The sequence below is a fragment of the Gamsiella multidivaricata genome (genome assembly GCF_025024155.1).
Source record: "Gamsiella multidivaricata strain RSA 2152 chromosome Unknown BC939scaffold_14, whole genome shotgun sequence".
In the NCBI taxonomy this organism is placed as follows: domain Eukaryota; kingdom Fungi; phylum Mortierellomycota; class Mortierellomycetes; order Mortierellales; family Mortierellaceae; genus Gamsiella; species Gamsiella multidivaricata.
The window spans coordinates 110,562-135,184 of NW_026251722.1; the positions used below are offsets into that span (position 1 = coordinate 110,562).

Consider the following 24,623-nt stretch of genomic DNA (forward strand, 5'->3'; position numbering starts at 1 on the left):
GACCTGCTGCTTCTGGTACTCCTACTGCTCCTACTGCCTGCTGGTCGAGCCTTGTCTGTGGTGATGAGGTTCGGACTGAGGACAGACACGACAGCAAGGCGACATATGGGCTGGGGCTCTTACGTTGAATGAAGGAGTGGACAGATGCACGCGACAGAAATGAAAAGGAAGAAGAGAGAAAGATGACTAAACCCTCTGGAGGGGATGGGAGAAGGAGTTTTAAAGAAACGAGAAAATGAGAGAAGGGAAGAGGGAGTAAGAGACGACAGGAGGGAGATGAAAAAAAGGGTCATCTTGATCCTCTCATCATCGAGCTCGTTTCTTGCCACGTCACAGACATCTCTCTCTCTCTCCCAACCTGGATGTTGACATCCTCAGTTAGTGATATATCTTGCTGGGTGTACCGTTCAAGAAAGCAGCCCTGCTTTTGCAATGCTTGGTCCTTGCTTCAATGGGCCAACACAATCTCTCAAAAATAACCTTGACACTTCCCAGCAGCCTTTTCGTATGAAACCCCAGATCAGCCAGCAGCAATGCTGCCTATACATCTTTATTCTTAGTGCATTATAACAATCCACACCTTTAACCGTTCTAAAGCTTGGCGAAGGTTGGCTTTTTCTTCTGCATGTTGGCAGCAGCAGCCTCAGGAAGATCCTATCCACACATCGAGCGCGGAACGAAAGAAAGAGGCCGTTTATCAGTATAGAGGACAATCCAACCTATTCTCGCCATGCGTCATCAGAGCAAGCAGATCAAACAACATACAGGCGTGGTCAACATGACCATGTTCCATGCTGCAGTGTAGTTCAATCCTTCCTGAACACTGTGGTCGCGAGAGTAGTTCAAGAGATGTCTAAAAAAAACCAAAATGAATGATTAGTAAACTTATCATAGTTTAATTGAAATTGGAAGCATCTCTCAGCAAAACTGATCGTCGTACTTGGTTCCCATGGCAGCAACTGGAGATTTCTCGGCAATGAACGTGGCGGTGGCAATGGCCTCCGCAAGGACCTCAGTGGGGCCTGGGAGGAGCCTGGAGATGAAGCCAAATTCCAGGGCTTCCTTGGCATCAAAGCTATTGACACAGAAACCTTGTTAGCCAGCAAGACCTTGCAAAGAATCATTGCGCTGCAAGGAAATAAAAAGAAACCAGGCACTTACTTTCGTCCGGTCAAGCAGAGCTCTCGGACCCAGCTGATGTTTCCAACGACCTTGGGCAGACGCTGGAGCGTTCCAACATCGGCAGCCAGACCAATATCGACTTCCTAAAAAGGTTCAATTGCATTCAATGGTACGCGTTCAGGATCGGCTCCTCTTTTGCGTAACACGTACAAAGTCCAGGCTATCAAAGAAAAAAATGCAACTGAAGGCCACCTTCACAGAAAAGTAGGCGTCCTTTGAGGCAAAGCGGATGTCGCAGGCGGTTGTGATGTCAATACCACCGCCAATGCATGGTCCGTGAATAGCTGCGATCACGGCCTTGTCGCACAGCTCAATGGCGCTCAAGCTGTCTTGCAGAGACTATCATTAGCGTGGCAAAAAGAGATCGAATTAACAAACGAACTTGATTCATTTTTATCAGAGTCTACAACACATATAGCTGTCATGCCGTACCTTGACAAATGGACGGATTTTGAATGCAGTACGGGAAGGATCATCCTCAACAATTGGGAGGTTAAGCGAAAACACTACAAAGCGAAATGTGAAATGCCAATCGAGTCAAATAATGCGTAAAAACACATCCCACCCATCTCGTAGTCTAGACCGACTAGATATTGGGCAACTTTTGACGAGTGTGAGATGGGAGGACAAGAAGGAAGGACATGGAGCATACAGTCGAGTCCACTGGTGAAACAGCGGCCGGAACCAGAGAGGACGATGGCACGAACTTCCGGATCGTCCCTGAGGGTATCAAAGACGGATCGGATGTCGGCCCACATAGAGCTATTGATGGCGTTCAACTTCTTGGGCCGGTTGAGTTCGACGTGAGCAACGAAGGGGGCGGGGAAAGAGACTTTGACAGTCTCGTAGGTATACTCTGGCATATTGTGGTTCGTGTGGGAGATGGAGGGAGAGGCGATGAGGTAGTGGGCGGAATGAAAAGAAGAATGAGGAACTTGCACAACCGAGAAGACGAGGAGTGAAAGTGGGGGGCCGAAACCTTACAGGAACAAAAGTGATCGGCGGCATGGAGAAACTCAAAGCCGATCATGTGATAGTCCAACGCGTGCAACGCCGGATCGAAGGCAACCTTGGAAACAAAACAGAAGGATCGAAAGGGCCGGTTCACTTTTAGCCAGACATGCTTTATTTAAAGATCCTATATCTCGTCGACCCAATTCTATGTTCCCATGAAGCAATAAAGCAGTTGTCAGTTCAACCAGATCGTCATCACACTCGTCTTGTTCGGTGCCTATGATACTCACTGCAAAAAGAAAGAAAGAAGACAGAGTCAGGTCAACTTCTGCGATGACTAAGACAGCATCGCGGTGTGAGATGTATGGATCGATCATGAGATGCACTCACCATTTTCACGGCGCACCTGATCCTCCTCTTCGGGCGTAAAGTCGTTTGTAATGTTAAAGGTCTTCCTGATTTCTTCTGGCGACTTGGCTAATGATACATGATTAACATTATCCAGTGAGAATCGTATCCAGGCCAACATCTCACTTCTCAAGTCCATGTCTTTGATGACGATGATGATGATGTTGCGGGGAAAAAGTCGACTTACCTTTGATCATGTTGGCAACTGTTTTGCATGTCAAATCCAGCAGCGGTTTGATATCCAGGTAGTTCGCCGCCTACAGTTTATGCATGGAAATATCAGCAACCGATTATCGTCGTAGGCATCCAATGCAACTATAACTTCGCCTCGTGATGGATTACCAAAATCAGCTCGTAAAGCGTTCCTTGGTCAACTTTGCAGTATTCCAGGTCCCATTCGCCAATGTCCGCTGTCGCATCATCATTTGCACTCTGAAAGTTGGGGTTGTTGCGGTGATGCGTGCAATATTCGATCACCTTTGTGAGGATCGGTCCTGATACATTTGGCAATGGGATCGCTTGTTGTTTCAAAGACGCGCATTCGAAGGCGTTTGACGCAATAGAGATATGGACGAAGATTAGCTGTGCGACATTATTCATTTCCCAATAGCAGCAAGCTGATAATGAAAAAATAAATAAATAAAAGGTAACAACAGAAAGACTCTTGACTTTGACATAGATGGTGGTCCCTGAAGGCAGTAAAGCATAGCTGACAATTAGGTCTCTCCTTACCTTGTCCGATTTCTCCAATGTCTTCAAGCATGCACTTCAAGAGCATGCTCTTGTCCGCAATGTCGCGATCAATCAGGAATTCTGTGCCTTCAGATGAGGTAAGAAGAATTTGTGAGGCTGATGAAGACATGTTCAGGTTGCTTTGTTGGCAGCGTTGGGTAAGTTGGCGAGGGGGTGAGGTGAAGTGAGTACTGGTTGAATGCCCTTATTGTTCGCCCACATAGTCACATTCGCGCCACCAAATACGTGCTCTAATGGAATGTGGTGCAAGAATGTGGGCCTATTATTGACTCTGCACACCCCTATACCGATCCATGTCCTATCCGCAATTATCTGCCTAATATCCAGTGCGGATGCGGTTCCAGTTCGGTGGGTGATAAGTGCATGACTTTACGTGTCAGGTCCATGCCCCTAGATAGCAAGTCACTAGCCAATATAAAACCCAATTGCTTCTATTTGTTTCTTTTGTTTACCACCCCTCTCTGATCTGATCTTCTTCCCTCTTCACTACCACTACCACACTCTCCCATCACCGAATCATCACACGCACCAAGGCGAAACGCGACTTCGACCCTCAGGTATAGGTAAGTCACCAAGTCCGCCCTGCATTCTCTTTCCTCCCTTTCTATCGCAATGATGAAAATCTTGATTTACCGTTGTCGGCGAACGCAGAGGTATCCGCTTTCACAGTGGACCGACCCACCTTGTGCACGCCATATGGCCATGGTATCAAAACGCACTCTCATCGGGTGCTGTCTGAGCTATCCTTCCTTAATCTATCTTTTTTCAATTGATGCATCAAGATTGAGGCAATTGAAGTGACATGCTGACTGATCAACCTTCATCCATTTCTTTGCATTGTCTACAGTTTTATAGAACGTTTTTTACATCGCAGGGCTGGTTGCACTGTGAGCGAATTGGGGCATATCTTCGTCTGGTGTCCTCTCACTTGATATGCATCGAGTAAATGGCTATGACTTTGTAGAGACTGTGTCTATTTCATGAATGCCAATAAAAATCATGTTCTATCCAAATATAATTGCTTTCTCATCGTATGTATGAAATGTGTAGAGAGGAAAAAGCGGAATGTTTGCCACTAAAATATAATCTGATGTTTTGAAAGGCACAAAAAAAATTTTTTCTTGGTCAAGTCCCATACTCCATTCCATTCCACAACCTGCATCAACCCTACATACATCTATAATGACAAAGGTCAAGGAATCAGGCGACGCTCTCGAGGATGATTTCCAGCTGTCAGATACTGAATACTTGAGCGACGGCGAAGACGCTGGTGAACAACTAGTGTCAGGCGACGAAGAAGGCAGCAACGTCTCTGCGACCGTTGGATCAAAGCGCAAGGCTATAGAGACACCCAAGAAAAAGAAACAGAACAAGGTAAAAAAAAAAAAGGCTCAAAGACACAAACGTCGCTGGATCCATCTTTCAACATAAAACCGTGGCCAAGAATATTATGTTAATTGGGTCAATGCGTTGTCCTTTTTTTTTATTTCGTTCGGAACCGGTCTGTCCCCCCTACCCGTCTAGTCAAAGAAGCAGAGAATCGAAGAGAACAACACGCCGCTCGGGAAACGTACCCGTGCTTCACAGATCGAAGCATTGAACGACAGTCAGGATCGCGCACTCGAACATCTTTCTTCAATTGAGCGTGAGGAGCGCAGGATACCCGAATCCGCCATTAAGGATGTTTCTCCCTTTGCGCTGGATCACACCCTTGTCCATCTGGAATCCTTTCTCAAGTTCGCAGTCGCCAACTGGAAGTCTAAGCTGCTCGTCAAGGATGCCAATGCAGCAGCATTATCAGCAGCGGAGCAGCGCAAAAACGATAAGAACACCAAGGAAAAGAAGGATACAAAGAAGAAGCCGTTGGAGACATCAACCGATCTACCCAAGGGTTCGCCCGTGGTTCTGATTGTCTCCTCAAGTGGTGTCCGTGCGGTAGATGTCATCCGGGCGCTGCCCTTGTTTGCAGAGGCTGCTAAGGTCGGGAAACTGTTTGCGAAGCATTTGAAGGTAGCCGAGCAGGTTTACTTTTTGAAGAACACGCCCACCCATATCTGCGTTGGAACGCCCAACCGTATTGAAAAGCTGATTGAAGATGGTAAGCAGATCCATCAGGGCTCCTGAATTTCAGGGGAACGGTTTGTTATTATCGCTTGGTTAACAGTATTATCTACTCTGGTTTCCATAGATGCATTGCATCTCGATCGACTGGAACTCGTCCTCTTGGACTGCCACAAGGACGCTAAGAAACGCACCATCCTCGATATTCAGGAGATCCGCGTCGATCTTTTCAAAATGTTGGGACTGGAGGCTCTTGACGAACGATTCAAGTCTGGTCAAACCCAAGTCGCCATCTTCTAAGCGAGCTCCGCACTATATTATCTCATTCATTCTGCATTTCTCCATCATGATCATTAAAAGCATCGTCTAGCATTTGGCATTTGGTATTGTATTTGTCACCAAGCTTCATAGTTGAATTAACTAATAACGACAATCTATGACCATGCTTTAATGTCATGATACTGGTAAAAGCACCATGACGATGCTTGCAAGATTCAAAGGCCAGTAGACGCAGCAGATGGTCGGTAGGAGCCATGTTCCCAGAACCTCATATCCCTCAAGCACCCAGCTCAGTACAAAGCTGACGTCTTTGGAGTACCACCACGCCGCTGCCAGGGCAAGACCAGGTGGTGAGATCGCTAGTAAGACAACAGCCTGCATAGCTGAGAAGGCCGCAACGTTGCTGGGTCTGAACGCCATGTAGGGCAATACAATGATTACGCCAAAGCTGACCGCCAGACTGAAGTTCAGGGCCGAGAGGCTCGTAACAAACAAGGCCGAAAGAGCGAGGATGAATGTCTTAAGCATAATCCAGTCTGCAGCAGGAGGCAAGTCTGGGGATTCTGAAGTCGAAGACGTCTTCTCGGCGACCTTGATGTTGGAATTCTTGTCCTTAAGAATACGGTTGCGAATGGTTGCTGATGAAACAGCTGACAGGACCAACATGCTGCACACGCCAATGCTGGCAATTAGTTTCAACAATGGTGTCTGAAGCGAGAGAACAGGGGAATCCCGATTGTAATTAGGTCTCTGGACAAGCAAAGTTCAATAACTGCAACCACATGACAACTACGAGTTTTTACCTCGCCAGGGAACCCGAACGCAGTCGTCAACAGAATGAAAGATGCCCAACCGGCAACAAAGGATATGGCAACGACGGTCGCAGGCACCTTGAAACTTCTTTCTCTGCGCGAGTAAGGAAGCGCAACCGCCACCTTTTTACCCTCCGCGATGGCTTCTAGCTCCAAAGGCAGATCACTCGACAGACCCCAGAGTGAAAGTGCCTGGAAAATGAAGCTGACTCCGAGAATGATGACAGGAGGCATGTACAATCCAATGGAGGTATAGCGTCTGACGCCACTGAGCAGGTAAAAAAAGAACGACTGGTGGAGATGTTCAAGTAGGTTGTTAAGACTCCTGACAGTAGACTCGAGCAATCTATACATGCACAAATACCAAGACAAGCGTTAAGGACGGTTTCGAACTCCTGGTCTACATGTTTGTGTGATCCAGCTCAAACTTGAAACACATACGCTGCCAGTCGGAAAAGATTGTAGCGTTGCGATGGCCAGCCTGGCTTGTCGAAGCCATAAAGTGTTATCGCGTCGATCTTATATCTATCAAACAAACCCATTTGTTAGCAACGTGTCGGTCGCTGTAAGGTTGTCGCCTGACGTCCACACCAGATCAGCAAGATCGCAACCTACTTTAAATAAAGGCCGTGATTCCCTGATGGTGTTCCAGCCGCCTGATACTTCATCATGTACAGCATCTTCTTGAGCGAGTTGATGTAATTCTTGGTCATGTTGTCCGTATGAGGAACCAGCTCATCGTGAAGGGTCAGCTCCACGGGTGCAATGCCCTCCGCGATTTCTGCGACCGTGTTGATCATGTCTAAGTTTGGCAGCTGTCCATTCACTCCCTCTTCAAGTCGATAAAAAGGATCAGTCGTACGAATGCGGATCAAATTCGACTGTGCGACAAACAAATGCCGTTCAAAAGACATACCAAAAAAGATTCCGAGGGCATTGTAGTCTCCAGTTCCTGCAAAATCGAGATTCAATGCTGCTTGAATGGCTCCACTCCTGATACGAAGCGTTTCCTCGGATTGATCTAAAGAGACAAGTATAGATAAGTGATAAGCAAATGCCTTTTTTTGCTTCCATATTATCACAGACGATACGGAAGAATAATTAAAGCTTGCCTTTACTGTTTTCCTCAAGTCCATGATATGCCTTAAGCCATGCTTGTAGACCTTCGGCTTCTCCGTCCGATACAACAAAGATGATATCCTTTGAGAAATGCGAGCAGCCTATGGAGTACGCAGTATACAGAGCAATGTTAATCTCCCGTCAGGCAGAGCAAGTCTTCAATATGCCGAGAAAAATGTCCAGATTCCCGCTTACGCTTGAAAACTTTTCCGAGAGCGAGGAGCATTGCGATGCCATTGGTATTTGCTATTGGAGTATGGCAGGCACTAATATTAGTCCACCGTTCGTCCATGCCTTCAATTATATGATATCGACGGTATATTTGACCTACTCTCCTGGTCCCTTGACGTCCATGATGCGCTCAAGACCAAAGCTTCAGTGCCATCGCTTCTCGGTGCGTAGAAGACAGCGTATGTGTTAACACCATGCTAGATCACATCAGTCGAAAGACACAACGTTTAGTTCATCCGCATAGTTCATTATCGACTGTATATTGCTGCCTGTCCATTGCGTACCCGTGAGTCAGTGCTAGTGTGGAGGGTATAATTCTGTGTTGCTGATTTCAGTCCGATCTGTGAGAATTCGATCTGCAGTGCTTCCGCGCGCCTACACGTAGAGACCACCAGGGTTAGTAAACAGTAGCTCACTGAATAGAAAAGGTAGGAAGATCAGTTGAGACAAACGGGGTCACATACTCGAAAGATGGCAGCTTTGAAATCCTTTGGATAACGTCGCGATATCCCTCCGCAGCTAGGTTATCATCCCAGCCGAATTGTACGTTGGCCTAGAATATGGGCCACAAAGATGATCCAGAGAAAACATCAATTGCCCTGAACAGCAGTTTTTCTTCAAAGTCGTTGAATGCGGAATATGACAAATGAGGCGCATACACTTCCTGGGAGTAACGCGTTCTCGGAGACGTATGTTTTCTTGCTGTAGTCCTGGTGAGGGAGAGCGAGTAACCACATGAACGACACTGCAACCAAGACGTAACTAGAGTGAGGAAAAGACGTGGGAAGTTATCCAACTGTTGGCTGCACTGCTTCAGGTCTGTCTTTTGGTTGATGGCATGGTATCGTCCAAGCATTCAAGATGCAATACCTCAACTTTGGCATCCAGCTGAGGACGAACCGCCCAAACTTTTGTCGCTTCTGCGCCTTTGTCAGACGACTTAGCAGACCCATGGCGCTTGTTCCAATATCAGTGGTGGTGACTCTTCCTTGTGCTGTGAAAGTCCTTGCGGTTGTCGATGTGATGATGAATGAGCGAGGATTGTCGAGAGCAGAGTTGAAACGTGGTGGAACGCGCGATGCATCCCCACATTCGTTTTTTTTATAGTGGCTTGAGGAAGGTACAGGGATGTTCAACTCTGCTTTGGAGCGTGGACTGAACCCTTGAGCATTCATCATCTCACTCCGACTCACACATCTCGACCGACCGAGGAAGACCATACCCACCATCGACCCTCGGCCTGCTCTTCACCGCCATCATCCCCTCTCCACTCATCCCTACCAATTCACATCTTCGTTACTGCCACCACAACTGGTTCTGTTCCCCTCCAGCGTCTCTGCTTGTCGCAGCAAACACCATCACCTCCAGTTATGAACGTGCTGGAATTGAAAGCATGCAAAGAGGACACACCCGACTTCCGCAAGCAAGTTAACGAGCATGAGGATGCCGTTCTTGCACTCGAGACTTCTGTCAGATCCCTGTTGAAACTATCCAAGGCGAGCGTGGAGTTGACTGAAGGTATGAGGTACCATCAGAGCACACGGATGTGTTCTTCAGGAACCAGATCCCACCGTTAACTCTAAATCACTATCATAGTTCCTGACCCCTTGCCCTCTCTTCTTTCACTTGCACAACCTGAATAGAGTACACCGCCAAGCAGTTGCAGATGGCCGAGGAGATGATGGCTCTCGCCCAGTCTCAGCGGGGCCATGACTTTATCGTCAGTAGGTCACCGTACCCGATCGGGTTATTGGCACGCGGTCTGTTCTCAGTCTGTGCGACCAATCTCATTTCTATTTTTGATTATTTTTTTTACTCGTAGCTCAGTCGATTGAGACGTTCGCGCGTGCGATCCAGGATCTGGAGAGGAACCGATCCATGATGGTGAGGATCTCCACAAGGCACATCCCACACTAGCGTTTTTTATAGAATGATCCTTGTGTTTAATTGCTTTAACGTCTGTATCCAACCCATGGCAATCTGTGTTCCTAGAACACTCAAATCACCCAAATGTTCATCGAACCTATGGAGACTTTTCTCAACCATGAGGTCGTCCCTGTCAAGGTCAGTTGTCATTTGATCAATGTTCTTTATTTCATGAATAGGGAAGTACATGAGAACTAAGCAACTGTCATACTTTTCTGCGAAAATACAATAGGAAGCGAGAAAGTCGTTTCAAAGGACTAGTGATGAGGCGGATCAAGCGCTTCATCGCTACATGAGCAAGAGGGCGCGTGATCAGACTATCCCAGAGGTAAGAACTCGTTCATTTGTTCGCCCTTGCCCTGAAGCGAGGGGACAAGCGTGTTAATTTTTGCCCCGATCTGCCTCCTTGCAGACTCAAGATCCTAAAATGACTTATTCCCTATTTGATTCATCTCTCATTAGGCCTCCAAGGATGTTGCTGACGCGAGGAAAAAAATGCATGTAGAGTATGTCGACTATTGCATCAAACTAAACGAGCTACAGGCAAGGGAAAAGTTTGAGTTTACAGAACATGTAAGGATTTCGCATTACAGGATTCAATGTTAAAAATGCTAGTGATCCCAGATACGCCTGCAGAACCATTTACCACAATACTCAATTGTTTACGCGCACTCTTTAGATCGTCACATACATGTATACCCTGAGTTCATTCTACCATCGCGGATACGATGTTTTGAGCAATGCTGAGCCCTACATGTCGACAATCACAGAAAACATCCAGGGAGTATGTCAACAGAACCGTGTGCACATTGGAAATTCAAGCATCCCGCTTTCTTAGTAGCATTCAATCTTATGTTGCTCGCCCTCATTTCATTGATACTAGGCTCGATCACGATTTACGGAAGAAAAGCCGATTATTAAGGCATTGAGAGAGGAGACATTGAACGTAAGGACTTTAGTTGGATCACAGGCACCGTTATTGAACGAGATGAACACCTCCAACACACAATGGCAGACAAACTCACGTTTTTACTGTGGACATAAATTAGGTTGGAAACGAGGTCTACTACCCATTGCGGCCCTTTGGAAGCAGCGCTGAGGTTCGGACACACGCTACCACGAAATCTGGATATCTATACAAGAAGGGTCCTCAGAGGGTAATGGCAAGCTGGAGTAGGCGCTACTTTGAGATCGAGGGAGAACTTCTGTCATACACTACCAGAGGTCCCAACCTGAAATCCGACAGCGACTCCAGCATGGTAATCAACTTGCGAGTATGTACCGTCAAAACGATCGAGAACGGAGATCGACCGCATCTTTTTGAGGTAATCTCGCCGATGCGGTAAGTTCTATGCCTTATCGCTCAAACGTATATTTGGGGCCTATCAACGCCATGCCAACATGCTCTTTCCTTTTCTTAAAAAAAAACTTAGTGTTCATTACTTGCAAGCTGAAAATTCGGAGGATATGAAGGAGTGGGTATGCTGTCTGCAAAATGCTATTACGGCAGCCCACAATTCAGAAAATGCACCGGAGGTCCGGGGATTCGGCAGTAGCAAGGAGAGGAGCGAGCCTTCATTTTCGCAGCATGGATCACCCAATCTAAACGGAAATACGGACCAGGACAAATTGCTGCTACTGCAGGTGCGCAAGATCCCTGGCAACGAAGTCTGTGCCGACTGCAAGTCATTAAGTAAGGAAGTGCACGGATTATCAGTGTGCGGGACATACCTTGTAGGATATGTCTAGGGTTCTTACTAATGCAAATTTGTATGTACAAACAATAGGTCCAATGTGGGCGAGTGTCAATCATGGAACAGTTCTTTGCATCGAATGTTCAGGAATCCATCGCAGTTTGGGCGTACATGTCAGTAAAGTGCGATCCCTCAACCTGGACAAATGGGAGACGGAAACCGTCGGTGTAAGTCTGCCTGTCGATCACATTTGGAGGAGAAGAGAAAAGAGTCTACGATTTCTGGTTCTTACTTCTTTAATCTAATTCCGGCATATAGCTGATGTTGAAGTTGGGCAATGAAAAAACCAACAAGATCTTTGAGGCCAAGATATTGAACGGGGCTGAAGAGCGTTGGGTCTCAGTCAACTCGGACAGGTAAAGAAGAGGACTGGCTCTGCTCAACATCTGCGGCCCTTCATTTCGTTACCTTGACCTTTCCTTCTGCTTTCGCTGCTATCTAGAGCTGAAAGGGAGAGATTCATTATGGCCAAGTACATCAGGAAGGAATTCATTGATGATGACAGCGATAAGAAAGAGTTTTTGACACGCTCAGTTCACGAGGCGTTCTGGGAGGCGATGGATGTGTCAGACTACAGCGAAGCGTTGCGTTGCCTGGCCCTGGGCGCCAATATCGACCATCACAATGATGACCACGGGTCGATGACTTCGCTGCACCGAGCAATTGTTCGACGAGACGACATTGCAGTTGAGTTCCTGTTCCAGTGGTTCTGTGACATTAATGCGATCGATGGCGAGGGCTGGAGCGCACTGCACCACGCAGTTGCGAATGATAACTCGAAGGTTCTGACCAACCTGATCAAGAGACATGCCAAGTACGATATCAGGAACAGGAACGATCAGGTATGTGGACGTGGCATGTTTCGAGCCGATTTTTTTTAAACCCCCTCCCCCATACTCGGACAGCTCTTGATTCTGACTTGGTGTCCTTCTACCTACGATGCTTTCCGAAAGACCCCACTGGACCTTGCAAAGTCGCTGGAGAAGAGCGAGGCCCTGATCGTCCTTCAGATCTACCAGTTTGAGCACCAGCAGACAGAGCAAACGCGACCTTCTAGTGCGCAATCCGGAAACATGTCAACCCCTGTCCTGTACCAGTCCCAAGCTCCTTCCCCGTCCCCATCGCTCCCAGGCTCTGCTTCAACATCGTTCTCAGAACCTTCAGGATTTGCATCTGCGGACACCATTTCCTTGGCTTCGACCGCAAACGGATCTCTCCCGCCGTTATTGGCGACGTCATTGTCAAGCACCATCCTGCCAACCATGGCTACGATGTCCAAACCAAAGGAGGGTAAACCCAGCTTATCTTCGAGAAACAGTACTGGGACCGTTTCAACGTCTGCGAAGTCGTCCTCAAGTGTGGCCTCCACACCAACGAGGTTCTCGGTGGCGGACTCGCGTTCCTTGGCAAGCACGATTATCACGAGCTCGAATCCTTGGGCTGAAGAGGCTGAAGCTGGAAAGATCCATGGGACTGAGGCTGTGGAGGAGACTGCTGAGGCAGCCTCGATCAAGGGAGAGGATGCGAAGTGAGCTTCAAGCAAAGCACAGAAACAACAGGACTCTAAACCATCCATAGAAAATAAAATAAAATAAAATAAATAAAATGCAAAGACATCAAACGTCTGCGCAACATGTTTACGGTTTTAACGTTTTTGACAATAGCGCTTGACCATAAGCGAGCAATCAGCAGTGTTTTTGATGTATGAGTATGGTGGTGCTTTGGAACATGGCGAAGGCGAAGGCGAGGGCGAGGCAATCTCGTGAACGTTCCACTGTGGAATACTATAACTTGCCTCGCAACAGCACTTGCATGCCCCATGAAATCTCTTCCTGCAACACCCTACTCATGCGGATAATTTACAGTGAAATCAGCAGTTGTGGGGATGAGCAAAGGAACCGTGGTAACGCCAGAAGCTTCAGGCGGCAGTAATGGCATGAGTGACAACCGCGGTAAAAAATTGAGCAGCAGACAGGACTTTCATTTCCGCGCGGAGAGTTAGGGTAGCGTGACAGGCTATTACCATTTGTGGAATTCACCGGTGAACTTTATTTTTCTGACATATAGGGTTATGTGGCTTGACATTTGTGACTGCTACTTTCATTCCTCTCCTCGCTTTCAAAGAGAATGCTTCGTCTCTCATCAGCAACCAGTGTACTCCAGGATTAATATTGTTCATCTCCAGCATGTCGCATTTCAAAAGTGTCACCAGCGAGTTTAAGAAGCGTCTGGCGGATCAGCCCGTCATCAAGCGTGCTGTGGTCACACCTCTGGCTGCTCAGGATGACGGCCCGCTATACACATCTTCAAATGCCAATCCGAACAACAATGGATTGCAAGTCTTCAAGACCAGCAAGAAGAAGAAGACTGAGGGTACATATCGACATGCGTGTGTGTCTGTGAAGAACTGCAGTATGTGTAAGATAAGGCAGCATGCTAAACACTTTGCCCATGCTTTTTTTTTTTTTTTTTTTTCCTATATTACTAAATAGTGTACTCTCAACCGCAGGACACAGGAGCAGGCAAACATATCATGAGTTTGGTCCTTAGTGCCATCAACTTTTTGAAGGTACAGCTTTAGCCAATTTGTGGGAAGAATATATATCAACATGAGACAGTCTATGATACCGAACTGAATGCTGACAGCAATATCGGACCTCGACTCAAATATGATTTTTTCAGTCGACAGATGAACCACAGACGGTCGAGGATATGAAGCGTAAAGGAAACGTTGATCTGGATGCCAACCCTGAGCTCTATGCCCGACTGAAGGCTAATGAGAAAGTAGATTATAATGAGCGGGATGGCACGTTTGCCTACAAGGTACGTATGCTGTCATGAAGTTGTGCATGGTTTCTATTGCTGATATTTTTTCGGCTGTATCCTGGGTGGATGGACTCAATTGATTAACATGCTTCTGTTACTGTTGCTGGTGTTCATTTCTTGTATTGCTTCAGCCAACATATCAGATCAAGAGCAAAGAGGATTTGTTTATGATGCTGGAAAAGCGGAGACATGAAGGAGGGATGGACTACAAGGAACTGAAGGACTCATATTCAAAACTCTTACAGGCGGTGGAAGAATTGGCAGCAGAGGGCAGGATATTGGTGGTACGGAATAAGGATGGCAATCCGAGGGTTCTTTTCTGGAATGATCAACGATACAACACTGCCATGGATCCAGGTACGAAGACCATTTTCTTTATTTTATTATTCGTGTACCACCCTGATGTGGGGAACAATCGGAAGAGAAATTTTGATTGATCTGGATGCATTTCTTTTCTTTCTTCCCTGCTCTCTTCTCGTTCGATAGAGTTCCGTCAGATTTGGCACAGGCTGCGAATCCCGGATGAGATTGATCTGCCAAAGGAACTGGAAAAAGCAGGGTTGACACATATGCAGGTGTTTGATAAGAAGGGACCGGGCGACGTACCGAAGCGCAAGCAAGTGCGCCGGAACCGAAAGATGAAGATCACGAACACGCATATGAAGGGCCTGGATCTTACCAAGGACTTTGTCATTCAAAAGTGAAAAAAAAAAAAAAAAAAAAAAAAAAAAAAACTCTCTCACTCCATCCGACTTCACTTTGCTTTTTTACTTCTCCAGAAGCAAATGCTGCTGCTGCAAGAGTACATCCATACTGACACAATTGTGCACACTCCAGGCTTCAAGAGGATACTCATCTCATCATACATACTGGTTGGCGTATTTTTAGATGAGCGGTAGCCTAGCAAAAATAAAAGATAAAAATAAAAAGGTATGAGGTTGCTTTGGAAGGATAGGACGACGAGATAGAGGAAGCCCTGCAGATTCCGCAGTGTACTCGGATTGTTTGTGGCAGAAACTGGGGTTGCTCAGCTGCATACGTAAGTAGGTGGACTGTGCTGCAATTGCGGTTGCTGGAACAGCGAAAGGGCAAGAGACGGTAAAAAAAAATAAAAAAATAAAAAAGGGCTCTTGGGTAATGATGAAATACATCTACTTGAGCACGGAGCAAGTGCCCGTCTAGTAGCCATATGAAGATAGTTTCCATAGGTTTATCCATCCGAGCCAAAGGGAAGGGATTCGCTGTAGCAGAATTCAGCCTGAAAAGGGACAACCCGACAGAAGAGGTCGTTACCCTCTTGTGTCCCATGGATATACAAACGTACACACCATTGTGCACATGTACACATGCTGTAAATGGACGACATTTGTAGACGACACCTGTAGATATACGTGTAGGGAGGTGAAGTAAGCATGAAAATAGAAGAGGACGTTCATCGCTCATTAGAGACCATGAAAGAAGGCAGGATTCAGCTTGCTCTGAGCATGCAGACAAGTACAGAACTGTACATGTAGTTGCCTGATCATGTATAGATAGACCCACAACGATAGTTGGATTGTGCGTGACAAAAAAACGCTCCCCCAATGCGAATGCTATCTATCCCTGGCTCTACAACGTCATTGAGGACCCTATTGAGTTCAGATGGCAGGGCTTTACAGCGCATTTCCATCGTTTGTTTTGAAGGTTCTACATCGCTACAAAGTTTTGTCATTTCTTCATCACCCCTGGATCTCGCTGCTAAATCAACTTTTTGCATCTCAGCGCACGCCATTGTCGTCTCAAGCACCAGTTTGCTTACACTAGCCGCAAGCATTTTTCAAAAACCATTTCCTCATCGAAGCCTTGGATGCTGTGGAAGATAGCTTCGACAACTATTAATAAACTATATATCAGAAATTTTACGGACAACGATAGATTTTGTGTAACAATCAGACAATGGGCGATGGGTTTATACATTGGCATGTAGACAAAGGAACTGCCTGCTGTTGCGGATGAAGATGATTATTCGCTTCAAGTGGCCAAGGCACTCTTCATATCAATAGGCGACGGATACTGAAAGAAGAAACGTCGTAGGTTAAATGCTGTTCCTGTTGCCTCCTAGCCTTCCCACATGAAGGTGTCACAGGCTCGAATCAAGAAGTGGCAGGACCTTCGCCCTACCGACAGCGCGCACATTCGTATCAACAATCACAAGCGGATTAAAGGGAGAAAGCCGACAAAAGAGGAGCGTCGAGCCATTCTATATCGCTAAGAGTGTTGCAAACCAGGGAGAGAAAATGGCAAAGCTGCTTCGACAGCCGAACCTATGGAACAATGTCAGAGATGTTGTATTGAACAGAAATATTAAAACTACTAGTATTCAAGGCACGCGCCTCTTTTACTTGAACCTCGGTCTTTACCAGATAAAACACCTTCACCGCTGAACACCCCCCCTTTGACTTTTGCAACGGCGCGCTCCCAGACTTGAACCTATTTCATCTTAACTGTGTTTTCTTTGTTGGACTGGTTGGCAGTGGAAAGAGGATGGCTATTTTGAGCAATCCATCCCTTTGTTGGCCTCTCTCGGTTCAAAAGGTAATGCGACCGCAGGGTCTATTCTGTGCGAATCATAGACGGAGATATATCAGGCATCTTGTCCTCTTATTTCCCCGCATCTATCAAGGCCTGCCGAAACAAAAGGCTTCGCGTTCTTAACAGTGCATGCATGCGTTCATGCCCATACAATCTGCGCCTTTTGGCAACTCTCCATTGCTCCCTACCTTGCAATGCACCTCATTTCACCAAAGCACACCTTTGACTTTATCAATCCTTCGCCTACCCATCCCCGACTTTCTCTCAGGACCATGCTACAATGCAAAACCTGACTTTTATCCCTGATCTCGGGTGGCATACGAAAGCCCAACAAGCCCAACAAGCCCAGCAGGCCCAGCTCGCGCTTTTTTTTTCTAAACTACTCCTCATCCTAGTCAGCACCACTATCACCGTCAGCCAGCAAGCACTGGAGTCATCCTCAAGCTCTCGACATCCAAGCACGATGCCAAAGTGAAGTGGGGATAATGGTAAGGTTGCTTCAGTGCTCTGGTATTTTATTCTACTAACATAGAACTATAAGCCCGCGCTCTTCGATCCACCTCTTCGGAGCACGATGTCATCTGTATTACTACATTTCGATTCAATTCAATTCAATTCAACTAAATGCCCTAATGGTTTGACTTTTCCTTTTCCTTTTACTCCCCCTTCTCTTCCCTCCTTTTATCCTCTTTCTTCTTTCTTTCCTTCCTTCCAACACTTTCCTTCATTCCCTCCCTCCCTCGTTGCAATCTTTCACCGACACCCACGTCTTCCTCTCTTCCTCGCCCTCTTTCTTTCTTCTCACATTCATACACCCTTAACCTTCGCAACCCTGCCTTTCCTCCTCCCCTTCGCCTTGACAGTGCCTGCAAGCATGAGTATGCCTACTAGCAGTAGTCATGCCACCACCCAGGCACCAGCAGCAACAGTCACCGCCACCACATCGACTCCAATTGCCACCAATGGACCAACGTCCACTGCTGCTACTGTACCCCATATTCGAATCGTCCCTCACCTGGACGCACCACGGTCCCTCCACTTCGAGGTTGTCGACAAGGACGTGCCCGAGGGCTTTGTCCTCAAAATCGGACGCTTCACAGATAAGCAGAACCTGCCCAACAGGGTCACTTTCAAGTCCAAGGTCGTCTCGCGTGGACATGCCGAGATCTTTACAGAGCATGGAAAAGTATGAATAACCGGTCTCTCTACTTTTTCTCTTTTGAAACATGGATGCGTTATTTTGTCTTATTTATTTATTTTTTGGCTTGAAAGACGCGCCGGTGGGGTTGTTTGATTTAGCAAATGCGTGTTGTTGATGCTGTTGGTGGGGAGCGGAAGAGGGGGGTTTTTTTTGCATATAGTAACCGTGTTCGGGACTCGCATATTTGTTTGCTAGTGTTGGCATCGGTTTTTGGTTGGTCTCTTGTCCCTTGTCCTTTGACTTTATTTGGTGTGGCGGTCCGGACTCGCTCCTGTCACCATGCACATGACCCACACAGCGGAGCAATACTTGCAAACAAACTTGCACAAGGGAAACACAAGGCACGACAAAACTGCGAATGGCGGGCAAAATGGCGTTTTTACATCCTCGCCCATCTATCGGTTTGGCTCAAAATGGTCAAGGTTGCAGGTCTTCCACGAAGACCGAGAAGGGGGATCGATGGACGGAGACATAACGACTAAAGGTCTGAGCGGCAAAAGGAGGTGGGAGGGAAGTAAGGAAGACAGCCTGGGCAAAGCGGGACAGGATCTCTATTCGCATCTCCCCTTCTACTTTTGTTTCCACAAATCTATCCCATGGGCTCGTATGGCTGTATTTGCTGCAGAGACTATGGCGGGACTATATGGTCTTGGATGACCAGAAACGTCTAAATTACACTTTAGTCCCAATATTACAAAGTGACGAGAAGGGGCGGGACTTATTTTATTGGTACATCTTCTTTCTCTCTCTTTTTCTCTCTCGAACAATTGTCTTGTCTACCACTTTGCTCAAAAAAGGGTATAGACTGAACATGAAAAAGATGGAGCCGCGCTCTAATGCTGAGGACAATGCTGGAGCAGACTGGCGTTATGCACTTTATGCCGCTGTTTGTGCTTTGTGTACCCAACAGGGCAATGGGTGGATGAATGACCAGGAGGGCAAAAGAAAACATAAAAAAACTCATCCTTCGCGGACACATTTTATTTTCCTGCATGATATATTGTACGACTAAAAAAAATGGCATCGAACTGTGCAAATAATTTACATGCCCTGCAATACCATCATGAGACAGTTCAGGTACATGTACTTGACCAAATCTACTCACGCGCTTCCTTGTACTCCCTATTGTCTCGCACGTAGTTCTTCATCCGCGATACGAAATCATCCTCAGGCACATTCTTGAACCATGCCCGACTTTCACCCCCCGGTATCGAGTCGAGACCCACGCTGCTCAAGGACGGCGATGTCATCCAACTCGGAGTTGATTATCAAGGAGGCACCCAGGGTAGGTCACACGAACTATGCCTGTTTCCCTTTAACTAAATACTGTGCTAGGAGAGTATCTTTAGCAGGGCAGGGACCATCCTTCAACACATTACACAAAAAAACATGCGCGTGTCTTCAAAGTTCGAAATTCAAAGGGAAAATGTCGCCTAGAAACCGACCAGGCGAGCTGAATTATCCATCGAATACGACATTTTGGCAGGAGTATCACCCGTAAAGGGACACGTATACCAGGGACAGCATCCATAAAGCAACCGACCAGACAAAGAAATCGACAGGCGTACAAAAATAGTTGGCTTACTTTGAATGGGGCCACAACAGCTTCAGGAAAGCAGCCCGCATCATAGTTCCGCAAAGTCTCGGCTGTAGACCTATCGCGCTGGCTGTTAGGCTATCGCCTTTTAAGACTTGCAGATCACTTTTTCGGGCCTGAAGGGTGCTCAGCATGTATTGGTATGTTGCGCAACTGAAATTTTAACCATTCTGCTGTAATCGACCCGATGGATGTGTAGAAATATACCGATGCGTCAAGATGAGACTGGAGCTCAACCGATCGTGGCAGCAGCAAGCCAATCCCTTTAGGTAAGAAGCGATGCTACCCCTCGTGCCTTGCAAGCATACCGATTCTCCATATTTTTTTGGCGGTCATGAGTTGTAAATGACATAACATGGCATTCAGAAGTTGTTATGGTCGCGTATGGCCTTCCCCCCTTTTTTTTTCTACACACCGCATTGTTTTTTTTCTCTATGCCATGTGTCATGAGTCAGTCGAGTAAACTAACTGTATCAAACTCTGGTCCTTGAACTTTGTAGGGAGAATACACTAAAGGCCATCCGGTCCTTGACGACTGCCAATGCTTCGTGCGCTACGGATTGCTGTATCTGTCTCTTCCGTATTGCATCCTTCCAAGCGCTCTTTGTCGCGCCATGTTCACATGTTTACCACTATAAATGTATCCGGCCGATGTTGGTCTCCAACCACCCAGGCTTTCTATGTCCGCTTTGTCGAACATTCGCTGATCTGGAGGATGTAGTCGAGATTGACGATCCAATTGAAGAAGAGATGCCTTTGCAGAGTAAGTCAGCCTACGCCTCATCTGAGCTCGACGGAGCAACTGTACCGTTAAATGAATTAACTCATCGTTGTTGGTTGTCCGTCTCACTTACTCTATAGGTCCTGTCGCTGCTATCGAAAGCAGACATAATTCGGTTGAGCAGATCAATGAGATCGAGCCGGCGGCGGTTGCGCAGCAGGTTGAGGCAGAACCAGTAATAGCAGCGATAGAAGATGTGTCTGAGCCAACACCTGCTCCAGAGCAAGCACACACGTTCCAACCACCAGAAAATCGACCGCCACCATTACCGCTGGATGGAACAGGAACAGGATCCGACGATGCTGCAGTCTTGGCTGCAACAGAAACCTCTGCACCTAGTTCACCATCGTCGTCCTCGCGACCAGTGTCAACAGCATCCTCATCAGGCCAGCAAGAGCAAAGTTCAGTGTCTGCGACGGTGTGCCCTATGAACATTGTCAACGCCGGATCATCGTCAACATCGGTCGATTCTGCTGTGCAACAGTCACCTTCGGCAGCGTTCCTGATGGCGCCCTCCCCACCAATGTTTGTTACAAGCTTTGGAGTGTCCCCAATCCCATTCGCGGCACCGGCGTCTCCTAGAGAGTCATCAACGTCATCGCCTTCATCAGCACAGGAACTGGAGGACCAACATCATCACTCGCATTCGCACGTACCATCGAGTCCGTCAAGCCATAGTCATATGAGCCACATGATCCAAAACTTTGTGAGGAATATCACGATCCCGCATAGGAACCGGAGCAGGACGAACTCGAGCTCGGCCGCATCCCCCGTGGTGGCGACCCACCACCAAGGAGCTTTGGTCGGTCATACTGGAGTAGCAGCCTTGAGCCAGAATTCAGGAGGAGGAGCGAGTACGGAGGTGTTCGGCAAGACTTTGGTGATGACACCACCGGCGCCGAATGTGCTGCTGACCAGCAACAACCGCGCAAGCTCAGGCCACTCGGGCATTTCAGAACTTGGAGTCGTTTCAGAATCGAATATGGAGCCTGGTTTGGTGGGCGGGGGTGTAGGCAGTAGTCAGCAGAGTAGCAGTCAGAGCTGCGATCGGGCTCATCGTGAGGGATCAGCTCCGCTGCATACTTCGCAAACGGTCGCGGCCGAGGCCTCTGTGTAAAAAGAGCAAAGTGCAACGCAGCACAGCACAGCTGAGGGACCGTATATATAATCATGAGCGCGACGCAATCGAGGACATTGCATACCAAAAAGATGAAAGCGCATTTGTAAGATACACATTGTAGGAGGGGGAAAAAAAGGAAAATTCAATAAAAACAAGTAAAATATCGATGATAATGCTCTATGTTCGTATGTACTTTATTACAAGTTAATGTGCATTTCTTTGCCGTGTGGATGACAGGCGGGGTATCGGGGAAGTGACTCTAGAAGTCGGTGTCGATGTCTTTACAGATGCTGAACCTGCAACGGTGGTGGTAGTATCATCTGTTCCTGGGGCAGCAGGGTTGCTGTTGAAGCTGAAGAGGGTCACGCATCCAATAACAACAATCGCGGAGATGAACTTCCATTCGTTGAAGCACTGGGCGGACGAGACTCCGCAGAACAAATAATGGCTCATGACAAAGACCAGGACGGCACGCAGGGACTGCATGATGCCGACCGCGATATTGTTAATCCTCGAGAGGAGCACGTAATAGTTGAGCGAATGCAGCATCGAGGAGATCGTTACAAGGGGATAGACGAGCGCGATGCCGAGCCAGCTGCCTTGATGCTCCTGAACAACCTCGATGACCTCTGTCTGCCAGTTCGGGATGGTGTGGATGCAGAGATAGACAAAAGTCAAAAGCGAGGCGTAACCTCCAACCATGGAGCAGACCTTCTCGGGGATGGGCTTCGGTCGGAAGGTCGAGAGGACTTTGTCGGAGAGGACGTAGACGCACGCGTAGAGAAATGTCGCACCCAATGTCACCAGCGCCCCGAAGGACTTCTCGAGCCCTAGAAAGAGAAAAGTAAACAGTGTGTCAGCAATTTATTTACATAGCCTTGCTCTTGGTAGTAATGACCATTGCGTATCCAATGAATAGACCAACGTGTCACAGGTACGCGCAGACACAGCCTTGCTAATTTCTACAACAAGGATCAAAATAGAGTGTCCTATGATTAAACTTACAGCTTTGAACAGGGCCGTCAGGCGATGCATCCTGGACGGTGCCGACGGCACTGATGGCCAGGCCAAAAGTGACACCAACGATCGACAACCATTGAATATTATTAAGTTCCCGGGCGAGGAAGATCCGTGTCAGGATCGCACACCAGATCACAATAGAGCTGTAGATCACTTGGTACATCTTCGTAGCGATGAATATAAAAGAAATGAACAAAGAGTGTTAACGAACCTTTTTCTGAGCACCATTCGCATAGACATAAATGCGCGCGTGAGCAAAATGGAATAAAATAAAAGCTTACTCCACTGCCAACATAGAAGAATCCGATAGTGACCAGAGCGTTCGCAATCACATCCATGACCGCGACTTGGATAACGGGCCAATGGAGTCCCAGTTTCGACTTTTTTTCCGCTGTCTTTGACGAGGAGTCTGAAACGTCCATCGAATGATCACCTGTATGGATCTTTCGGAGCCGCTGTTTCTCCATGTCAAGGTTATCGTAGTCGTCATCGTCATCTTCATCTTCGTTCTCATCCTCGTGGCAATGGCCAATGTTATTGCTTACAGAGTCATGGTTTGATTTACTGCCATTGTTATTGTTGTTGTTGTTGTTGTTGCTGTTGTTGTTGCTGGTGCTTCCGGTTTTGTTGACGAGGAGCCCGACATGACTTTTGATGCCCTGATCCTCAACATCACGCTATTTTCACGAGAGCAACATGCAAGGGATAGGGATAGGGATAACAAAAATCGATTAGATTGCGTTTTTTGATAAAGAACCCCAACTGATAAAATATCCTTGTGCCTCCCCTCTCCCAAAAAAAAAAAAAAAAAAAAAAAAAAAAAAACTTACAGGATGGGTCTCTGTCATCTCATGAAAGTCCGTGGTCAAGACATCGTACTCGACATGGGCGTTGCATCCCGCTGCTGTGGCCAATCGACGCTGTTTCCTGTCCGCCCACCATGACTGCAGCGCATAGACCAGCCCGACACTCATCATCCCGATATAGTTGAAGAATACGGTTAACATTGTTGTTCCGGCTATGAGGATACAATAGGACAAAAAAGAATATTCGAAATAGGTATAGAGTTACGAAAAAAAAAAAATGGGACTGTGGTTAGCAAACAAGTTTCTAAAGTCGTTTTGTCTAGACAATGCAGCCGGGAGTCTGAATACGCATAGTGTAGTCCGGTAGAGATCTGTATTGTAGAGGAAAGTTCGCATAAAAGATGGGCCTTACAAGCTGCTCCCTGATAGTAAAGCCATTGAACTGCAATGGTCGAAAAGATTCCAGTGGCTAGGAACGAGGCTTGATGGCCAATGGTGCTCCACTTTGAGTAGCCCCGTTCAGCAGATGACGACGACGACGATGAAGACGACGGATGCTGTTGGGCCGCTACCTGCTGTCGTTGCCGCTCATGCGAGTGCCGTTGTGAAGAAGGATCAGACTCGCCCATGAGGACGGGCGCTGTTAGTACAATGCTCAGCGGTTCAACGGCTGCAGCTGTGAGTGTTGCGACCGATATCTCGTCGTCCAATGATCCTTTTGGATGATGAGAGTAGTCTGGTAGAGAGCCATTGTCGTTGTTCTTGGGGCTGTTGCTCCTGTGCGGCAATAATGTCGAGTCGAGGGCCTTCATATGGTGACCATTGTCGTCCTCGTCCTCATAACCGTCGACGACGGCATTGTTGATCCGTGTGGGATGTTGCTGTCGGTGTTTCCGCTTGGCAACCGGGGTCGAGTAGGACGAGGTCGAGGACGAGAGGAAGGACCTCTGTTCCTCTTCCTGGTCAGAGGTCTCGCGGCTGCTGGTCGAGGGAGAGGATGGATTTGGGCCCCGGAGGGCACGTCGGGACATTTTTTATTCTGTGCGCCGTGGAAGGTGGGAGCAAGAGAGAGAAAGAGTAGAAAGTTGGCGGACTGGAGGAAAGGATGGGATGGAATGAATAGGATGAGAGACACCATCAGGGGAAGCAGCAAAGGGGCAGCCAGCCCTTAAGCACCTTTTGAATTGGTTCTTTGAGTGTTCCGCTGGGCGTTGAGCGTTGG

At 47.4% G+C, this 24,623-nt stretch overlaps 8 protein-coding genes across 8 annotated transcripts; 4 read left to right on the forward strand and 4 right to left on the reverse strand.

Moving 5' to 3' along the window:
• Positions 1-292: 292 nt before the first annotated feature.
• Positions 293-2,139, reverse strand: BC939DRAFT_443246 (ClpP/crotonase-like domain-containing protein). Its single transcript, XM_051554511.1, has 7 exons — positions 1,835-2,139; positions 1,615-1,688; positions 1,375-1,521; positions 1,162-1,265; positions 941-1,075; positions 766-853; positions 293-654 (listed from the first exon to the last, which is right to left on the reverse strand). The coding sequence occupies exons 1-7, from the start codon at positions 2,043-2,045 to the stop codon at positions 592-594; spliced, it is 822 nt and encodes a 273-aa protein (XP_051414914.1). The 5' UTR covers positions 2,046-2,139; the 3' UTR covers positions 293-591.
• Positions 2,140-2,272: 133 nt separating this feature from the next.
• On the reverse strand, positions 2,273-3,649 carry BC939DRAFT_443251 (E3 ubiquitin ligase complex SCF subunit sconC). The gene is made up of 5 exons (XM_051554512.1): positions 3,277-3,649; positions 2,887-3,062; positions 2,732-2,801; positions 2,528-2,613; positions 2,273-2,341 (listed from the first exon to the last, which is right to left on the reverse strand). The coding sequence occupies exons 1-5, from the start codon at positions 3,404-3,406 to the stop codon at positions 2,321-2,323; spliced, it is 483 nt and encodes a 160-aa protein (XP_051414915.1). The 5' UTR covers positions 3,407-3,649; the 3' UTR covers positions 2,273-2,320.
• A 777-nt stretch (positions 3,650-4,426) lies between these two features.
• On the forward strand, positions 4,427-5,742 carry BC939DRAFT_490807 (U3-containing 90S pre-ribosomal complex subunit-domain containing protein). Its single transcript, XM_051559465.1, has 3 exons — positions 4,427-4,671; positions 4,822-5,395; positions 5,486-5,742. Exons 1-3 carry the CDS (start codon positions 4,480-4,482, stop codon positions 5,656-5,658), a joined length of 939 nt encoding a protein of 312 aa, XP_051414916.1. The 5' UTR covers positions 4,427-4,479; the 3' UTR covers positions 5,659-5,742.
• On the reverse strand, positions 5,743-8,953 carry BC939DRAFT_408245 (Gaa1-like protein). Its single transcript, XM_051552882.1, has 12 exons — positions 8,670-8,953; positions 8,459-8,561; positions 8,264-8,352; positions 8,084-8,174; positions 7,900-7,996; positions 7,764-7,814; positions 7,562-7,669; positions 7,366-7,470; positions 7,065-7,281; positions 6,891-6,974; positions 6,441-6,795; positions 5,743-6,345 (listed from the first exon to the last, which is right to left on the reverse strand). The coding sequence occupies exons 1-12, from the start codon at positions 8,750-8,752 to the stop codon at positions 5,812-5,814; spliced, it is 1,917 nt and encodes a 638-aa protein (XP_051414917.1). The 5' UTR covers positions 8,753-8,953; the 3' UTR covers positions 5,743-5,811.
• BC939DRAFT_443257 (uncharacterized protein) lies at positions 8,951-13,128 on the forward strand. Its single transcript, XM_051554513.1, has 14 exons — positions 8,951-9,317; positions 9,443-9,523; positions 9,622-9,683; positions 9,792-9,863; positions 9,958-10,053; positions 10,188-10,298; positions 10,405-10,509; positions 10,609-10,671; positions 10,775-11,067; positions 11,159-11,418; positions 11,513-11,646; positions 11,738-11,835; positions 11,922-12,321; positions 12,433-13,128. Exons 1-14 carry the CDS (start codon positions 9,170-9,172, stop codon positions 13,009-13,011), a joined length of 2,502 nt encoding a protein of 833 aa, XP_051414918.1. The 5' UTR covers positions 8,951-9,169; the 3' UTR covers positions 13,012-13,128.
• A 473-nt stretch (positions 13,129-13,601) lies between these two features.
• On the forward strand, positions 13,602-15,039 carry BC939DRAFT_443259 (uncharacterized protein). The gene is made up of 5 exons (XM_051554514.1): positions 13,602-13,852; positions 13,972-14,048; positions 14,162-14,302; positions 14,437-14,662; positions 14,792-15,039. The coding sequence occupies exons 1-5, from the start codon at positions 13,666-13,668 to the stop codon at positions 15,007-15,009; spliced, it is 849 nt and encodes a 282-aa protein (XP_051414919.1). The 5' UTR covers positions 13,602-13,665; the 3' UTR covers positions 15,010-15,039.
• Positions 15,040-17,361: 2,322 nt separating this feature from the next.
• On the forward strand, positions 17,362-21,744 carry BC939DRAFT_443264 (uncharacterized protein). Its single transcript, XM_051554515.1, has 5 exons — positions 17,362-18,062; positions 19,218-19,362; positions 19,874-19,943; positions 20,175-20,437; positions 20,536-21,744. Exons 1-5 carry the CDS (start codon positions 17,451-17,453, stop codon positions 21,570-21,572), a joined length of 2,127 nt encoding a protein of 708 aa, XP_051414920.1. The 5' UTR covers positions 17,362-17,450; the 3' UTR covers positions 21,573-21,744.
• Positions 21,745-21,779: 35 nt separating this feature from the next.
• BC939DRAFT_500679 (uncharacterized protein) lies at positions 21,780-24,432 on the reverse strand (the record flags this gene model as incomplete). The annotated part of the gene is made up of 5 exons (XM_051560069.1): positions 21,780-22,405; positions 22,581-22,758; positions 22,877-23,272; positions 23,426-23,613; positions 23,814-24,432. 5 exons carry the CDS (start codon positions 24,430-24,432, stop codon positions 21,780-21,782), a joined length of 2,007 nt encoding a protein of 668 aa, XP_051414921.1.
• Between the last annotated feature and the right edge of the window lie 191 nt (positions 24,433-24,623).

Bases quoted from the DNA above. Each gene is read 5' to 3' on its own strand.
- BC939DRAFT_443246 (XM_051554511.1), bottom strand. From the start codon at position 2,045: ATGCCAGAGTATACCTACGAGACTGTCAAAGTCTCTTTCCCCGCCCCC. The intron at 1,266-1,374 runs GTGGCCTTCAGT...GAACCTTTTTAG, and splicing joins ACGCCTACTTTTCTGTGAAG to GAAGTCGATATTGGTCTGGC. The intron at 1,076-1,161 runs GTAAGTGCCTGG...CTGTGTCAATAG, and splicing joins CTCTGCTTGACCGGACGAAA to CTTTGATGCCAAGGAAGCCC.
- BC939DRAFT_443251 (XM_051554512.1), bottom strand. From the start codon at position 3,406: ATGTCTTCATCAGCCTCACAAATTCTTCTTACCTCATCTGAAGGCACA. The intron at 3,063-3,276 runs GTAAGGAGAGAC...TGAAACAACAAG, and splicing joins CATTGGAGAAATCGGACAAG to CGATCCCATTGCCAAATGTA. The intron at 2,614-2,731 runs GTAAGTCGACTT...ATGTATCATTAG, and splicing joins AGTTGCCAACATGATCAAAG to CCAAGTCGCCAGAAGAAATC.
- BC939DRAFT_490807 (XM_051559465.1), top strand. From the start codon at position 4,480: ATGACAAAGGTCAAGGAATCAGGCGACGCTCTCGAGGATGATTTCCAG. The intron at 4,672-4,821 runs GTAAAAAAAAAA...CTACCCGTCTAG, and splicing joins AGAAAAAGAAACAGAACAAG to TCAAAGAAGCAGAGAATCGA. The intron at 5,396-5,485 runs GTAAGCAGATCC...TGGTTTCCATAG, and splicing joins TGAAAAGCTGATTGAAGATG to ATGCATTGCATCTCGATCGA.
- BC939DRAFT_408245 (XM_051552882.1), bottom strand. From the start codon at position 8,752: ATGGGTCTGCTAAGTCGTCTGACAAAGGCGCAGAAGCGACAAAAGTTT. The intron at 7,815-7,899 runs GTAGGTCAAATA...ATACTCCAATAG, and splicing joins GACGTCAAGGGACCAGGAGA to CAAATACCAATGGCATCGCA. The intron at 7,670-7,763 runs GTAAGCGGGAAT...CGTACTCCATAG, and splicing joins TCTCGGAAAAGTTTTCAAGC to GCTGCTCGCATTTCTCAAAG.
- BC939DRAFT_443257 (XM_051554513.1), top strand. From the start codon at position 9,170: ATGAACGTGCTGGAATTGAAAGCATGCAAAGAGGACACACCCGACTTC. The intron at 10,672-10,774 runs GTAAGGACTTTA...GACATAAATTAG, and splicing joins TGAGAGAGGAGACATTGAAC to GTTGGAAACGAGGTCTACTA. The intron at 11,068-11,158 runs GTAAGTTCTATG...AAAAAAACTTAG, and splicing joins GAGGTAATCTCGCCGATGCG to TGTTCATTACTTGCAAGCTG.
- BC939DRAFT_443259 (XM_051554514.1), top strand. From the start codon at position 13,666: ATGTCGCATTTCAAAAGTGTCACCAGCGAGTTTAAGAAGCGTCTGGCG. The intron at 13,853-13,971 runs GTACATATCGAC...ATTACTAAATAG, and splicing joins CAAGAAGAAGAAGACTGAGG to TGTACTCTCAACCGCAGGAC. The intron at 14,049-14,161 runs GTACAGCTTTAG...TGATTTTTTCAG, and splicing joins GTGCCATCAACTTTTTGAAG to TCGACAGATGAACCACAGAC.
- BC939DRAFT_443264 (XM_051554515.1), top strand. From the start codon at position 17,451: ATGTCATCTGTATTACTACATTTCGATTCAATTCAATTCAATTCAACT. The intron at 19,363-19,873 runs GTAGGTCACACG...ATGGATGTGTAG, and splicing joins TTATCAAGGAGGCACCCAGG to AAATATACCGATGCGTCAAG. The intron at 19,944-20,174 runs GTAAGAAGCGAT...TGAACTTTGTAG, and splicing joins CAGCAAGCCAATCCCTTTAG to GGAGAATACACTAAAGGCCA.